General features: G+C 41.7%; 1 protein-coding gene across 6 annotated transcripts in view; it reads right to left on the minus strand.

Annotated features, from left to right (window-relative positions):
* Positions 1–17868, minus strand: part of ATP11C (ATPase phospholipid transporting 11C) — a 182638-nt gene that overhangs the window by 29650 nt on the left and 135120 nt on the right. For all 6 annotated transcript variants that reach the window (XM_059156476.1, XM_059156477.1, XM_059156479.1 and 3 more), the window contains exons 21-23: positions 13893–13995; positions 12648–12793; positions 5262–5321 (exon numbers count right to left, since the gene is read on the minus strand). In XM_059156476.1, the coding sequence (XP_059012459.1) occupies positions 5262–5321; positions 12648–12793; positions 13893–13995 (309 nt within the window). The remainder of the gene's footprint in view (positions 1–5261; positions 5322–12647; positions 12794–13892; positions 13996–17868) is intronic.

Raw genomic sequence — 17868 nt, forward strand, 5'->3', positions numbered from 1 at the left:
AAATCAGGACTCTTAACCAACTGAGGCACCCAGATGCCCCCATCCCTTTGCTTTCAATCTGTGGGTGTCTTTAGATCTAAAATGAGTCTCTGGTAGGCAGAACATAGATGGATCTCTTTATCCATTCCGATACCCTGTGTTCTGATTGTATCATTTAGTCCATTTACCTTCAAAGAGATCAGTTCAGTGCCATTGTGTTAGCTGTGGAGGTGGTGCTTCTGGCGATTCTCTGCTCCTTTCTAGTCTTTGATGATTTTGGTCTTTTATTTTTTTTCCTCCACTCAATGAATCACCCTTAAAATTTCTTACACTGAATTTTGTGATTTAGTGGTCACAAACTCCTTTAGTTTTTGTTTGTCTGGGAAATAATTTCTCTCTCCTTCTATTCTGAATGACAGGCTTGCTGGATAAAGAATTCTTGGCTGCATATTTTTCCCCATTCAGCATGTTGAATATATCCTGCCACTCCTTTCTGGCCTGTCAAGTTTCTGTGAACAGATCTGCTGTGAACCTCATCTGTCTTCCTTTACGGGTGGACCCCCTACCCTCGCTGCTTTCAGGATTCTTTCCTTGTCTGTTTTGTGAATTTGATTACATGTCCTGGTGATGGTCAGCTTTTGTTGAATTTAATGGGAGTTCTCTGTGCATCGTGGATTTTGATGCCTGTGTCCTTCCCCAAATTAGGGACGTTTTCAGCTATAATTTACTTGAATAAACCTCCTACCCCTTTTTCTCTCTCTTCATCTTCTGGGACTCCTATGATATGAATATTATGTTTTAATAAGTCACTTAGTTCCCTAAGCCTATCTTTGTGGTTCATTACTTTTCTTTCCCTTCTTTTCAGCTTCATTATTTTTAATAATTTTATATTCTTTATCGCTGATTTGCTCCTCTGCTTCATCCATCCTCATTTTTATGGCCTCCACTTGGGACTGCATCTCAGTTAGAGCATTTTAAAAATTTCAGCCTGACTAGATTTAAGTCCTTTTGTCTCCACAGTAAGGGATTCTCTAGTTTCTTCTGTGCTGTTTTTAAAGCCCAGCTAGTATATTATAATCGTTTCTTAAGATTCTAGTTCAGACAGCTTATTTATATTTGTCTTGATTAAATCCCTAGCCCTTCATTCCACTTTCTGTTCTTTCTTTTGGGGTAAATTTTTCCATCTCGTCATTTTGTCCAGAAAAGAAGAAAACAAAAAACAACAACAAAAAGGAAAACCCCCCGAAACCAAAAATTCCCCCCACCCAAAACCTAAAGCCTGGGTATGTTTTGGTCTGCTTGTTAAAAGAACCTAGATCCCAAAATTAAATAAATAATTAAAGTAAACAAATGCAAAAACATAAAGTATATATAAATACAAATTTTAAATTAATCAAGAGTTTTACAAAATGAATTGAAAAAAAAATAAGACAATAAATGAAAAAATAAAAAAGTAATAAAAGTAAAAAACAAACTAGATCCCATTTTCCCCTAGAACTGAAGATTGCAGCACTCTAGGACCAGTAAACTTGGTGTGAGCACATTATTTGTGCTGGTCTTCTGGGGGAGCAGTCTGTTGGGATGATTCTCTCAGGTGGACTTGTCCTAGCGGCAATGCACCTCTGGGGCTCAGCGGGGTGGGGCTTGATGTAAGCAGCTCCAGAGTCCACTAGGTGGTGCTGTTTTGCCCCCCAAAGGCTATCAGCACTGATGGGCGGGATGAATATGGTGGTGCCCCACTCCCTAACTCCAGCGCTGGAAGTGCCCCCCCCCCCCCCAGTGAGCCCTCAGAGAACGCAGTCAATCACTCCTGTGTCCCTGAATTCCGTCAGAACCCTGCGTTCAACTGGTCTGTGTCCGAGCTTTTTAATCTTTAATCTCAGCTACATAACTGCGTTTCAAAACTCTGAATTTTAAGGACTACCACAGCACAGACAAGCACTGTTCTGGGGGAGGGTCTTGCCACACTTTTGCTGGTTTGCCAGCCCCTGCCAGGAGAGTGGTTATGACCATGCAGGGGTTCGTAGTTTATGGCAAAACAGAGCAGAAAGCCGGCACCAATACTCACTGTTCTCAACTGTCTTCCATGTTCCATTTTTTTTTTCTTTACATTTTATTTATTTGACAGAGAGAGACTCAGTGAGAGAAGGAACACAAGCAGCAGGGAGTGGGAGAGAGAAAAGCAGATTTCCTGCTGAGTGGGGAGCCTGACCTGGGGCTCGATCCCAGCACCCTGGGATCATGACCTGAGCCAGAAGGCAGATGCCTAATGACTGAGCCCCCCAGGTGCCCCATGTTCCTATGCCTGGGAACAGTGTCACCTGTTCTCGTTACCCAGGAGATCCTCAGACCACAGTGTCACTTCTAGGATTCGACCCTGCTTTGCCACCTGAGCACCTTTAAGCTGGGCACATCCCCCACTGTAGCAGACTTCTAAAAGTTCTGATTTTTGCACTCCTCTGCTCATGATAATCTGTGACAGCGTCTGTAAACAGGCTCTCTCGCCACCACTGTAACCACAGCGCTGTCTCCCCCAATTCAACTCTCTGCACTTCCAACCTTCCAAAAGTTGGTTGCTTTGAAGACTTGCAGTTTCTGTTCTGTTAGACCTCTGATTTCCTAGGTGTTCAGAATGATTTGATAACTACGTAGCTGTGTTCAAGGGACAAGACATGCATCGGTCCCCCTACTCCTCCATCAGCCTAACTCCTCCACAAAGATTAAAACTCAGCAAAAATTATCTACAATTGAAAAGAAGCCCCAAATAGGTGTTTTGTTCTTTTTACTTTTCAAGGGAGATGATCGGTTTGTTGGCACACAATACCATATTTTCATTGGAAACTACTCCACTTTCACTAACGAGAAGATTGAAAACAACAAACGCAAAGATTGCCTGGTGAGTAATTTAGTCTTGAATTTCAGTCAAACAAAAGAAGGATCAATCTATTTTTGTTCCGCTATGGTACTTCGATGTTACATGAGAGATAATTGTAATTCTTAGATGCATAATTAGGAGACAGAATGTCCTCAAAATAAACAACAGGTTTAGTTGATAATAGTTTCTTATTGAACCTGCTACAAATGTTTTCTTTTCACATGGAAAAAGACCAATACTATCCTAGCTTTTCTAAACAAAGAGTTGCTTTTTGCTTAAACAATCTGAATTCTGGTTCCATTTCTACATTCTCTATAGCTTGCCCTCCAGTTTCCAGGGTTGGAGAGAACACGTGATGTGGACTTGAGCTGAAAAAGGCTGACTACCTTATGTACTCTAAACATATTTGCAATAATGGTTGCTACATCTAGCACTAGCACAAGGCCAAAGTAAAAAATAATGATAATGTACATCAAGCCACCACCTCAGAGAGACCTTCTTTTTACCCGATATACTTTTTCTCTAAGATGTCTGACATCTTCCTCTCTCCTTTGCTTTAGATCTCTGCTCAAAGTCAGAGAGAACTTTCCAGATTCTCTAAAATAGCAGACTTCTTCATTCATACTCTACCAGTTGATAATGGTTCACTTCTTCCTTCAGAGCTTGTATCAGTAGCCGACATTCGTATGATTGCTCTTTCTCCCCCAACACTATATGGCAAGCTCCGTGGGGTAAGACTTTGTTTTGATCACAGTTATACCCCCGGCACTTAGCCTGGCATACAGTAGGCACTCAAGAGATAGTCATTAAATGAATGAGCCCACCATCTGAGCAACCGAGGAAGCCAAAGACCAACTCCTACGGAAACCTCAACAGCTCAACCTCAACCTCAACAGCTAAGGTAACCTAAGGTAACCTAAGCAGACCCCAGACAGACTAGGGTCTGAGTCTCAGCTGGCTTTAGAAGGAGTAAGTCCTTTCTTCATACAACTTATAGACACATTCCTTTCAAATTAAAAACATTTTAACCAGATTAAACCAACTTCCCTTTCGCACTTTGCTACAAAATTTGAAATGTCTTATTTTTAAGATTTTATTCATTTGACACACAGAGAGAGAAACAGAGAAAGAGAGAGAGAAAAAGTATATGCAGGGGTAGCGGGAGAGGGAGAAGCAGACTTCCCACTGAGCAGAGAGCCCGATGCGGGGCTCGGTCCCACGACCCTGGGATCATGACCTGAGACAAGGGCAGATGCTTCACCGACTGAGCCACCCAGGTGCCCCTGAAATGGCTTTTTAACACTTGCACTCGTCCACGGAAGTGAGGAATTTGAAGCATTTGACCAGCAGTAATCTGAATGTTCACACAAAGCAGATTCGACAGAATTCAGAAAACTCGCTGCATCTGAGACTGTTAGTTTTGCATTCAAGAAGGCTAATGGCACTTCCTACAGCTGGTGGATGATTCACCCGTAAAGCAACCTGCGGAAGTGGCGCCGTGGGCTCGACAACACGGCACTGTCGTAAGAGAGAGCACAGACAGAGGAAGAGGCAAGTTCTAGGGAAAGAGAGCACTCACTTCCCATTCAGAAGAACACACGGTCTTAAAAAATACCACCAAGAAGTGAGGGGGAAAAAATCGCTTCCTCGCAGCTCGCAGGAGGAATGAAGCATGCCTTGAAATTTAGAAACTCGGTCTTTAATATCTGAGCTGATGTTACCCATAGCTCAGCATGGCACGATCACTGAACTGCTCACAGATTAACTACAAAATTTCTCCATCACTGAGCATTCCCACTCCTGTATTGGGCTGTACTTCCATAGAAGCAACACAAGGTCCACTTTAGTTGTTAAAGCTATAAATGTGCATGTCCGTCCCACCACTTGTGTATCAAAATAACACATAGCCTGTTCTTTATATAATAAACCATAAAACCATAAAAGACAAGAAATGCAGAGTTGCTTAAATAATTCGAGAATCTATCCAGGGATCAGAGCTTCCTGGCCTGTTGAGAAAGCAACATTTTTCTAGAAAATCAACCTGAGAAACTGCAAAGGTGTGATTTTATTCGATGAAATATTAAAATACACCATATTAGGATTAATGGAAAACATGGTTTACACTGATTAAAAGAAATACTCTGAAGGTTATCTCAACTCCAACAGGAGGTACCAAATAGCTTTCAAGAAGAAAGTAATAATAAGAACATCACCCAAGCAGAGACATAAACATTTGCTACTGTCAAAAACCAGGGCAAGAGGATCAACGGTTGAACTAAAAAATTTAAAAAAAAAATCCTTTTACTTTGAACATACTTCTCTCATCTCTACAATCCAATACATTAAAAAGGTAATTTATTGATAGCCAATGTAAAGTAAATTATAACAAATAATTAGGGAAACAAACCTGTTGTGAGAATCCACAGAAGAACTGGTACAAAAATTGTGGCAAAATGAAACAAAGGTTCTGGAAAAAAAAATGTAAAGAAGGGTTAATGTTTTCACTTGAACTTTGTTAACTAACACAGGATATCGTACTCCAAATAGTCTACGGTCAATCCCAAGTCTTTTAATATCATAACACAATTAATCTCGATTAGAGTTGCAAGCAAACAACTCAAAGACAAATGATTAATTCATATTAATATCAACTTCTGCCTTACCAAGCAGAAAGAGGATCTCACTTAATGAGAACCTCTTGCCATTCTTTCTTAAGGGAAGAGATGAGCTCATAAAAATACAAACATTTAGGTATTACCCTTTAAATGCCAATTTGATTTGCAAAATCAACACAAGGTAGACTGACATAAAGCTCTAAGTGTACAAGTAAAGTCAATTAGTGCCAATGAACAGCCAGGATACTGCTACTGGCATATTATTATTGATCACCTAATTATAGGCAAAGACGGTATTGTGGGTAATAAAAAAAAAAAAAGGGGGGGAGAACAGAACAAAGCTTCTTACTCCGAAGGGACTTATTTAATTGGGAGAATACTAAAAACAAACAGGAAAAAAATAAAAGCTGAGAATTCATAAGACAGAAAAAGCCACTAGGTAGGACTATAAATACTGAAATTATGGGGCACTTGGGTGGCTCAGTTGTTAAGCAGCTGCCTTCAGCTCGGGTCGTGATCCTGGGGTCCTGGGATCGAGACCAGCATCAGGCTCTCTGCCCAGTGGGAAGCCTGCTTCTCCCTCTCCCACTCCCCCTGCTTATGTTCCCTCTCTCACTGTCTCTCTCTTTGTCAAATAAATCTTAAAAAAAAATTAACATCTTCAGGCAAAATCCCCAGAACCAGTCTTTTCAAACGAGTGCCATCCGTCAGGGTAGGATGGGTCCTTACTTGAGTGCTGCTGTCACTTGTTCATGATGTCTCTGGATTTGTCTCTGGGTAGCACTTCAAGAGCCCATTTTTGGGCTGTATCAGTAAACTAGTCTCTTTCCTTCTGTCACACATTCTCACTTAGCTAATTTACCAGGCTAGGAGACTTGAAGCGGTTTTTAAAAATCCAATGCATCCTCGAAGGATGAAATCTGCCATAGCCGACAATATTTAAGTGAATATACTATAGGCTCTGGGGGAATGTTCCTAAAGAAAAGGGCTACACATGTACTGAATTAAGTCCTACAGCACGGTGTGCCAGAGCTCCCAAGGTCATCTCTTGTAAGGGTGACATGTGTATGCATCAATTTGGGGAGAATGCAGGACCATATTGAAAAAGTGTTCAGACTTTGGATGAGGCAGTATTCAGTGGGGATTATGGAGGTGCTTTGTGGGAAGGGGAGGTCTGACTCTGCCACGAGAATGTAAGTCCCCTGACAACAGAGGCTTTGCCTGTCTTACTCCATTATGAATCTTTAGGTCTTACAATGGTGCTTGACACATGGTAACACATTTGAACTTGTCTGTTGACTAAATAAATGAAGAAATTAGAACTTGAACAAGGTGTTAAAGATGGATAGGATATGCTGAGAGCAGGAACCAAGGCAAAGTGCATGTATTTTAAACATATAAGGTAGGACAAGGTCAGAACACGGGTGCCTTAAAAGACAGACTAATCCTCAGACAATGGAGAGTGAAGTTTCTAGAGGACAGGTTAAAGAGTGGCAGCTTCCTAAGGTTGACTTGGCCAAATTATGCAAGGTGCATGAATGGAGAAACAGAAGACAGGAAAACCCACGACTGAAGCGCTTCAGGAGTGAAGTAATTGTTATTTGAAGAAGCAATGGCAAGGTCAGAGGAAGGAAGAGGGTTCAAAGTATTAGAAACCACCTTGGGAAAAAGGACGGCAGTGGAAAAGCAATACTGACTGCTAAGTCAGTAACTAAGATGATAATGGGCGCAGAGATCCTATGAAGACAGAGGGCATCACCTACACAAATAATTTCCTACATTGCGAACAGGGATATGTTAATTACTGGCCACTGGTAAACAGCCATTTTAATGCCTGTTTTGTTTTCGTTAACAGAGCATCCCTTCCATCTGGTGGTAGGTGCGTGAATTGCAGGCCACAATCTTGAGGCACACCAGAGGTCAGGAACGGGACCAGAGAGCTAGGCAGATATTCCGGGCAAATCTTCAGGGAATGGCCTGGGGGGGTGGGGGTGGCGTGGGGGGCGGGGGGGTGGGTAAGAGAACAACCAACCATCTGTCTCCAAGTGGGGCTGTTCAATGACTGAGGCTGAGGCCTGACAGACCCGAACTGTGATGTATGAAGAGTCCTGGACTGAGAGTAAATGACCCTATTATGGGAATCCGGCTCTGCCACCTCTGAGCTGAAGAGGGACCCACAAGTTTCATAAACTGTCTGAGCTCTGCTTTGCACATAGTTTAAATGAAAATAATAGTAAGTGCTCATAGGAGATTTGTGAGGACTAAGAAAATAGAGTGCTTTTGTCAACCAGCAAGGTATCTGACACATACTGGGTTAATCATCGTTATCACCGTCATCTATGTTTGGCCTGGAGACCAGCTGATACTGGATGACGGGGTCTTAGCAGATCTGTAAACCTGGGGTCACACTTACATATGTACATATTTGTTTATTTTTTAAGATTTTTTTACTTTAGGGGCACCTGGGTGGCTCAGTAGGTTAAAGCCTCTGCCTTCAGCTCAGGTCATGATCCCAGGGTCCTGGAATGGAGCCCTGCATCGGGCTCTCTGTTCAGTGGGGAGCCTGCTTCCTTCCCTCTTTCTGCCTGCCTCTCTGCCTACTTGTGATCTCTGTCAAATAAATAAATAAATCTTTAAAAAAAAAAAAGTTTTGGGGCGCCTGGGTGGCTCAGTGGGTTAAGCCTCTGCCTTCGGCTCAGGTCATGATCTCAGGGTCTTGGGATCGAGCCCCACATTGGGCTCTCTGCTCAGCAGGGAGCCTGCTTCCCCCTCTCTCTCTGCCTACTTGTGATCTCTGTCTGTCAAATAAATAAATAAAATCTTTAAAAAAAAAACAAAGTTTTTTTACTTTATTTTTTAAAGATTTTATTTATTTATTTGACAGAGACACAGCGAGAGAGAGAAAACGAGAATCGGGCTCCCCGCCCAGCAGGAAGCCTGATGCAGGGCTCGATCCCAGGATGCTGGGATTACGACCTGAGCCGAAGGCAGATGCTTAAAGACTGAGCCTCCCAGGTGCCCCTAAGATTTTATTTTTAAGTAGTCTCTACACCCAATGTGGGGCTGAAACTCACAATCCCAAGATCAACAGTCACACGCTCTACTGACGGTGCCAGCCAGGCACCCCAACACATTTTTTTAAAAACAATTTTGTAAGTAGGCTCCGTGCTAAACGTAGGGCTCAAACTCACAACCCTGTGTCATTAGTTGCATGCTGTACTGGTGGAGCAGTCAGGAGCCCCTCGCAGTTATGTGTGTCTTAGGAAACAGAAAGCTAGTAAGACCGGGGACTGATCACAGGAAACTGACACACGGAAACAGTAGCTGTGCTCTCCCTTCTGTGAAATACACGGCATGAAATCTAACTACCATAAAGGTCAGCATCATTTAACTTGCACACGAACTTGGTAATGTGCCTACAAACTAGAATTTGGTAAGAAAGTTCTTAATTCTATCCCCCGGTAGACAAAATTGAGTAGGCAGGCTCAGTCTAACGTGAACTCTAATGCTTGGTGATAAAAGAGAACCAAGGTATTGTTGGGGAGGGGACCTCAATGTCCAATCACAGGGGTTTGGGATCCCATACCATTATCGTGCTTTCGGTGAATAATTAACTGGGTGAGAAAATTGTTCACAATATATTATTAGGAGAAAAGGGCAAAGAGCAAATCAGTATGTTTTGGGACTGACTGCTAGTAAGTATGGGACTTCCTACGGGATGATGGAAACGTTCCGGAACATATAGTGGCAACAGTTGCTCATCATAGCAAATACACTAAAAGACCCCATATTGTACACTTTAAGTGTGTGATAGTGAATTTTGTTATGTGAAGTGTATCTCCATATAAAAATTGAAAAAAAAAACCCCAGTAGTGTATAAAAACAACATAGGGGCACCTGGCTGTCTTTGTTGGTGGAACATGTGACTGATATTGGGGTCGTGAGTTAGGGCCCCAGGTTGGGTGTAGAGATTATTACTTGGGGGAAAAAAACACCAAAAAAACCCCAAACCCAAAAACACTGTAACACAATTTAATTTATATAGAACATGTCACATAAAAATGTCACCCATTGGTTCTCTCTGTGGATAGGATTATAATTACAGATGACCTCAAAACCTTCATTTTGGAAAAAGAGTTTTTTGCAAGAGGGATTTGAGAAGTATCACTGTTGCACAATTTTCCTTTTGATTAGAGCATTAACTCACTAAGCAAGATTCTCAGAGAACCTCATCTTTTTTTTTTTTTATAGATTTTATTTATTTGACAGACAGAGATCACAAGTAGGCAGAGAGGCAGGCAGAGAGAGAGGAGGAAGCAGGCTCGCCGCTGAGCAGAGAGCCCGATGTGGGGCTTGATCCCAGGATCCTGAGACCATGACCTGAGCCGAAGGCAGAGGCTTAATCCACTGAGCCACCCAGGTGCCCCTCAAAGAACCTCATCTTGAGGAGAACACCATGCCAATGTTTTACGTACTTAAAAAATAATTAAAATCAATCAGGATTAAAGATGAAAGACCAAAATGGTGTACAAACAAAAACTTAACCTAACCCTATTTCAAATAAATAACATAACCACACTGAAATGGTGGAAAAGGAAAAAAAAAATAACTCTGCATATAGTATTTTGACGATACACGCCAAGGCTAAAGACAAAAAGAAGTACATAACAAATATATCGCTCAAGTTAGTGTTCTTGGATTGAGCAAGTAAATAAACAACACTGAGGATAATGAGAACTGAGATTCTCACCAATGGAGAAAGGGATTACACATTAGGAAAAGAGGAAGGGCAGAATGAAACCTGGTACTGGCTGGCATCAAAGGACTAGTATAAACTGAGATCACATTCTGGGTTCATACTGCTACCTACGATTCTGGCCCAACAAAGTTGTGTGTATGCACCACACATATATTCACAAATGTAACAGATCTGTGTATATCCTCATACATATTTCCTAGCTCTGTTCACCGACAAGGCCTAGAACCAAGGGCAGCTCAGAAGCAATGAGCACAATTGGCACAAAGACCTTGATTTCTAAAAGCCATTTGCCAACAAAAGGAAGCAGTGTTCCTTGGAGAAATGTCTGAATCCAGGACTAAAGCAGGAAAATTACAAGATGAGCCTAGAATATCATATGGAACCAGAAAACAAGTCTTCAAAAAAGGTTGGGGAGTGGGGGAGAGGAGAATGGGGAGTTGACACTCAGCAGATAAACGGTTTTAGTTTTGCACGACAAGTTTTACAGCTCTGTTGTACACCGCTCTACCTACAGTTAACAATACTGTATTGTACGTTTCAAAATCTGTTAAGCTGGCAGAGCTCATGTGAGGCATTCTTATCACTATAAAATAAAAAATAAAAAACAGTGGGGACATGTTGAAAGGACATAGGCTAAATTTGTGACAATCTTGAGTAAGAGAATAAGTAACAATAGTAATAAACTTTTAACTCATTGAATAAAGTATCTATTTTAGTAGCAGACTGCTCTTTTCCAATGAAATTACACAGATTACAGTTGAAGGGTCTTCAGACCCCCAAAACACCAGCAAGTGTTTTGGATAATTGAATCAAGTTATCTAAGTCAACATTATCCTGAGTGAGACATAGTGACCACACATGCCTCCTGATATGATGTGCTCAGCAGGTAACATTACTTCTACGGTATCAGTGCTGATTCTCACGGTAAGCAACCATTAGACAAACCCGCATTGAGGGACATTCTACAAACTGGCCAGTGCTCTTCAAAAATGTTAAGATCACGGAGACAAAGAAGATAGGAGTATTCCAGTGTAAAGAAGACAGCTAAATGCAGTCACGAGCCTGAAACGGACCACAGAGAGATTACCAGTGTGACCTTTGGCAAAATTCCAATACTACAATGTAGACTAGTTAATAACGTGCCAATTACTTTCAATTTACGGATCTCGATAACTATGTTGTTCTCTAAGTGTTAACAGTAGATAAAGAGCATTTGAAAATTATTCCACTAATTTTGCAACTTTTTCAAAGTCTGAAATTATTTCAATGCAAAAAGCGAAAAAAAAAAACAACTAAAAACAAACTATACTGAACAGAACAGAGGACAAGATATCAAGTTCTGGCCCATGTTGGCTTAAAATGATTTTCATACTTTAGATGTTAGTTCACCTTCACATATGTCAGGTTCCTTAGGCATAAAATGAGGGGCTTGTACTGTATTCATGGGACTTCAGAGTGTGCTCTGTGCAATCTCTGGGCAAGACAAGGAGATTGAGAAAGGAAACAGCCCTTGACCCATCACCCTTCAATGAATGCAATTTTGCTTCTATTTGCTTTACCTGTACAACTGCACCTGAAAAGAGGACTCGGTAACTAAAAGGAGTAGTTCAGAAGACTGTTTAGGGTAAAAGGGAACCAACAATTGATATGATACAACCTGAATCTTGAAAACATTACTCTAATGAAATAGGCCAGACACAAAAGAGCACATATGATTTTATTTATATGAAGTTCTAAAACAGGCAACTCTAATGTGCATACTGCATTAACTAAACCAAAATTTATATGTTGTATGCTGTAAGTATCACTATATATTGGATAGCAATATAAATCAGATTAGTGACTGGTGCAAAGCAGAGGAGACTGGGAAGGAGCACGAGAACTTTCTGGGATGATGGTCACGTGGTTGTATACATTTGTCAAAACGAAACCGTACACTTTAAATGGGTACATTTTATTGCATTTAAATTCCACTTCAAGAAAGCTGAGTTTAAAATTTCATCCTAAATTGCTCACATTAAAAGAAATTTCTAGTTTCTTTTTTTTTTTTTTAAGATTTTTATCTATTTGAGAGTGCACACACAGGGGTGTGGGCAGGGGGCAGCGGGAGAGGGAGAGACGCTCTAGCAGTCTCCCTGCTGAGTGCAGAGCCCAAAGCAAGGCTCGATCTCATGACCCTGAGATCAGAATCTGCGCTGAAATCAGGAGTTGGACGTTTAAGCAACTGAGCCATCAAGGAGCCCCAGGAATTTCTAGTTTCTGATTCATTAGATAGATCACCTGTGTTTTGGAGACCACAAATCTCAGTACTAAGACCGCAAAGGAACAGTGAAAGAAGGGAGGGAAATCCTATGCCCGAGCTGAACCACTACTGGCTTAGATGGTGAGAAGTCCAATTATAGATTATTTTGTTTCATACCTTATAGAAGAAATATTGTACAAGGTGTGCTATTCTCACATAATACAGGTGTCCGTGAGCCAAGAGCAGTTTCTTTAAATGTTTAAACTTCGGAACAGCATAATCGCTATTCCTGGCTGCTTGGCGGCCTTCTTTGCCTTTAATACCTGAAAATGAGAACATCTCCATGAGTGCTTCATAAAATAAACAACCTCCTCATTTGCCATTTTCACACTTTTAACTTGTTTATGTGGCACAGTTCACTTGTATAGTTTAAAATTCTTTTAACCAAAAAGTATTGTAACAGGGACAATGAATCTTACTAGTACAAAGTAAAATTTAGCTGGTAATTACTTATTTATAACACAAAATAAGACCATTAAACAAAATCATTGTTTTAATCATTACAAGGCAAAATTAAGGAAAAAAATTAAATAGGAATATTTACCTGAAAAAAGGCACTTAGTTAAGTGTGTACATGTACATGCCCCTAGATAAGGAGCTATATTTAAGAAACTCAGAGACCTGGGGTTTGTGGTTGAGGAGCTCAAAACTGGAGAGTTACAAGGAGATGGAGAAATCCTCTCACTGAATGAAACTGAGTAGTAGCCCAAGTGCTGCATGAGCTCAAGCAGCCTTAGGCCACTTCCATACTGAATAACCAATGAGTACACCTGTTGTATACCATTAGTTCTTCCCTTCCAAAAAAAAAAAAAAAAAAAAAAAAAAAAAAAAAGGCTTGCTGGGGTGTTAGGATTGCTGCCTAGCAGCACCCTGACATGGGGGAAAAATGGTACAGGCAGTAGAAAAAGCTGTTGTTACACACCAACACATAAACTCGACACCATAGCCCAAAGCACCCATGAATACTGCCATGTGGAAAACCAGCCATCCAACTGTCATTTTTTAGTCCCAAACAATTAAGAATCTCAGAAGATACAGTGCAGCAATGTAAGTAGGCGATGTGGCCAGGGGCAGAAAATCAGTAACACCATGCCCGCTGTCAAAGTGAGAGCTAAATGATCACTTGCACTGCCAGTAGGTTTGGGAAATTCACTTGACCTGGTTAATATAAAAATATCCTCTAACTTGGTATTGCTATGTTCCCACCATGGATAGGACTTTGGGATGGACAGGTTAGATGAGGATGTTCGTTCAATGAATAATTATCTTTCCCAAATTAAAATTCAAGATGAGTAACCACAACACTTCTCTCTCGAAGAGAAGACCATGTTAACTATAAGCGTTTCATTAGGTGGTTCTTACCTATTCCCACATGGGATTCCAAGATCATACTAACATCATTGGCACCGTCGCCTATCGACAATGTGATGGGGCTGCCTTTTAGGTTCTTCACCATTCTGACAATCTACACATTAAATACAAAAGAGGTACAGAAAAGGTCAACCAGAATGTGGAACTACGACATTGTGGGCATATGCCGCACTCATGCTTGTAAATGGAGAACTTGCAAACAGAAAGGTGCTCGGTGCGTCTTACATACAACAGCCTTTAATTCAATTCTCAGAGGCCAAAGAACGAAGCATTTTAAATGTAACACCAGTGCCCACCTTGTTTTGGGCTCTATGCATACAGGAAGTATCTGAGAACCTTGTCTCCTACCTATACTAGAGGCCAACCTGTTTCCCTCTTTTGTCATTGCTTCACGTGTCCTTTTAGATGATGTGTTGAGTGGGACAGTGGAGACCAGAAAGCTGATCTGAAGTAACATGTATAGGGTTACTGGAATAGGCGTGGGAAATGAGAGAACGATGCTTCTAGAACCTTTCCATCTCTACTCCCTACAGATACAACCACTCCCTTTGGTGCATTCCCATATTCCCAGGGACTTCCCCAATGGTAGCCTTCCAGCTGCCAGCTACACTTTACTGAATCTCCCAATGCCCACGATGATTTCATCTCTTCCACAGGTAGCTTCGTTTTTAAATGCGGGCATCTTGAAGGTAGTGAGATGTGCAGAAAGTTCTGAGATAAGTGTATAAAGCCTGTCACTCTTCCTGGAGTGTCTCTTCAAGATGTGTCGGTGGCACAATGCAGCTCACTGCTGTGTTCGTGGCAGGTAGCGAATGAAAGAAATCATCTCCTGGTGGAGTCACGTGTGGAGGTATATTGGGTAAGCAGCCGGCCTCCCACCCCACGTTTTAGATAACGACCGCTTTATGCGTCCCCCCTCAAAACTGTCTAGAATCTGGCAGCTTTAAAATAGTGTATATAATGCAGAAGCTAACTAATGCCTTGCAGAAATTCTGTCCTCAGAATTGCTTTCACCAGTTAGAATAAAATCCATGTTCAACATGACTGATTAAAAATAACGGACACGAGGCTAAGCCACCCCACAGTCTTTTCTTTAAACAAAATCCAGTTATGTTTTAGTTGTACTAAATAGTGTACAAAACCCCCCACGTCCAATTCCATGTAACACAAAAACGCTGTTACTGTGAAATGCCAGATTTCCTCTATTCCCTCCCCACAACTTGGTTCTTTTTAAAAAAATTTAGAGACTCTCAAAAACAATCTGTAAATGAGTCAAAGATAAACTTAAAGAACCCACACTCAATTTGTATTTGATGAGCTACAATTCTGGTTAACCTAATTGCACCTGTGAAACTTGTGCAGCAATGACTTGCACCTCAAAGAAGAGAAAGTGCAGCCAGAAAAGGTCTAGGGAAGGTGATAAAATTAGCAAGGTTGACAGCTCCTGCCTGAAAATATAGATTAAGAAGATTAAAGGTCGTCTTTGTAGAAAGATGAAAAGATATATAGTCGTGGACTATAAAATCATGAAAGATTTAGATAGGTAAACATGGTTTTTCTAATTGTTTTCTTTTTTAATTTTATTTATTTATTTATTTTTTACCAAGCCCCAGGTCACCCGGATTAAGAACTTCTCTTCATGCGAAAGAAATCAATGTGCCAAAACCTATTTATCGATCAGCTGCAACTGCACACAATACAATGTGCAATGTCATGTGCAAACATCCAAGAAAGAAGGCTGGTCACACACCTTAAGAAACATCTAACAGACAAGCAGACACGGGGAATAAATACAAGAATATTAGATAATCAGATTAAGGATAAACACTAACAGTGTGAGGTACCTGTCCAAGGGTAACATTGTAACATTATCGTCTAAGTTGTCCACATAAAAAGGCTCAAGATGGCAGAGAAGGGAGGGGATACTACATGCTCGAGTCATCAGGAATGACTTTACAGAAGGAAGAGTAATTTTTATCTAAATCATGAACGATGGTTGAAGATCTGCGTGGAAGGGGAATTGGGGACCCGAGGAGTATTCCAGAGACAGGGAATGGCATGACCTAAGGCACACAGCGAGGGTAAGTACAATCTATGCTCAGCAGACAGACAGGCTTGACCAGATCAATGAGTTTTCATACACAGGGCATGGACCGCTACATCCGGGTCCAGATCAACAGGGAGCGAGAATATGAACGTGGTTGCAGGGTGCAGGAGAAATAGGAAGAAAAAGCAAGATTGCGGGCAAAGAGCCAAACTAGGTGGCGAGTTACAGGTGGAGTTCAATGAACTGTTAAACGGTGTGTAAACCTGGTGATTCACAGACCTGGGGATAAAAATATATGTATATAAAAAATATATGTTTATAAAAAATAAAAAAAAAAAAAAAAAAAAAAAAAAAAACGCCTGCATCTGCCAAGAAAGAATAGACAAAAAAAACAATGTATCAGAAAATGGACAGAATTTGGTGACCGAAACCACGTGGAAGGGTAAAGCATGGGGGAGTCACCACAGATTTCAAGGCTCTGAATCTAGAAATCCAAAAGTACAGTGAGCTCAGTAACCCATGCGGGAGAAGACAAGAAAGAAGATGGGCTCTAAAGAAAGTTGAGTTGAGATGGTTATGACAACACCCAAGAAGGCACGTTCAGTAAACAGCTGGAGAAGTGAAGTAGAAGCCCAAGCATTTGGACTGGAGAAGGGACTGGAAAATCACCTACGTGGGCCTGACAGGGGAGCAGTTGACAGCTTAGAAGACGGGACAAGGACTGAGCTACAGGGAGGCTCTGTATCCTGGCCAGGAGCAGCTTGGAGCAGTATGGGGTCCGCAATTCAAGTATCTCCTGGGCCGCGGAGTAACCAGAATCCCAGTGAGCAATTCGAGCAACAGATCATAAAAGAGAGACTGCCTCTGACTAAAGGGACAGATTTCTGTGGAGACGGTTCTGGCAGGATCGACTTCCTCAATTGGGGCTAACCAAGGCTCTGAAGGTTGAAGGAAAAAAAAAAAAGAAAAAAGAGGAGGAGCACGTGATCGTGGTGGGGAGTGAGAATGAGAAGAAAGCAGAGACAATACCGTAAATTAGGATGGGCTGCGTGTGCACGTGTGTGAAGTAGGGAGCAGAGTTTGTGTAAAGGACAAATCAAGGACACAGCCATTCCCTGGTCTCGAGCGAGCAGCCGAAGAACACGAAGAAGCAACACTAAGTCTGGAACTGACACTCTAAGGTTCTCTGCACCAAGAGCCAAAAAGTAAGGTGAGGCAGATCAATGTGGGGCTGGAGGAGCTGGGCAAAACGGCCTATGGGGGGTGGCCCTTAAATCGGGTTTAATTATGAGTCCAATTTCTTTAAGACCAAGAGGATTTCAGAGAGAATTCCAGACGTGGAAGCTGGCATGGGCACAGTAAGTGCGAGCGACACAGAGAGGGAAACAAGCAAGAGGAGTGGACGATTCCAGCTGGGTGCGGGAGGGACAGTGGACGCAGAGCAGAGACACACGATAAGGCCAACAGGGGTGAGCCTGAATGCCAGAGTCACCTGCCCTTCGTCCTCAGGGACTAGGAGACTATGAAAATATCTGAGTAAGAATATATAACGGGAGAAGTGGTGTTTTAACAAGACTCATTTGGGAGCATGGCAAGAGATTGAAGCGGGAAGGGCGAAAGCCAGGAGACTGACAAGGAGGCTAAATCAGAGTCCATGCGAAGTCACAGGACTTGGACTGGGATGGAATGGAAGGTTTAGGAAGACGGCAGCCGAATGAGAGCTATGACAAAAGGTACAGTGACTAGATACAGAGCGAATGAGAAGAGAAGGGTCAGAGGTCATTTGGTGACTTAGGGAGCAAAAAAAATGTGGTGCCGGTGACAAGAATAATGAAGAGAAGGGAGAAAAACATGGCCTGAAGGAGAAAATTCTAAGATCTGTCTTGGACACAGGAATTTAATATGACAGTGGGGATTCCA

The sequence above is a fragment of the Mustela lutreola genome, chromosome X (assembly GCF_030435805.1).
Source record: "Mustela lutreola isolate mMusLut2 chromosome X, mMusLut2.pri, whole genome shotgun sequence".
Lineage (NCBI taxonomy): Eukaryota > Metazoa > Chordata > Mammalia > Carnivora > Mustelidae > Mustela > Mustela lutreola.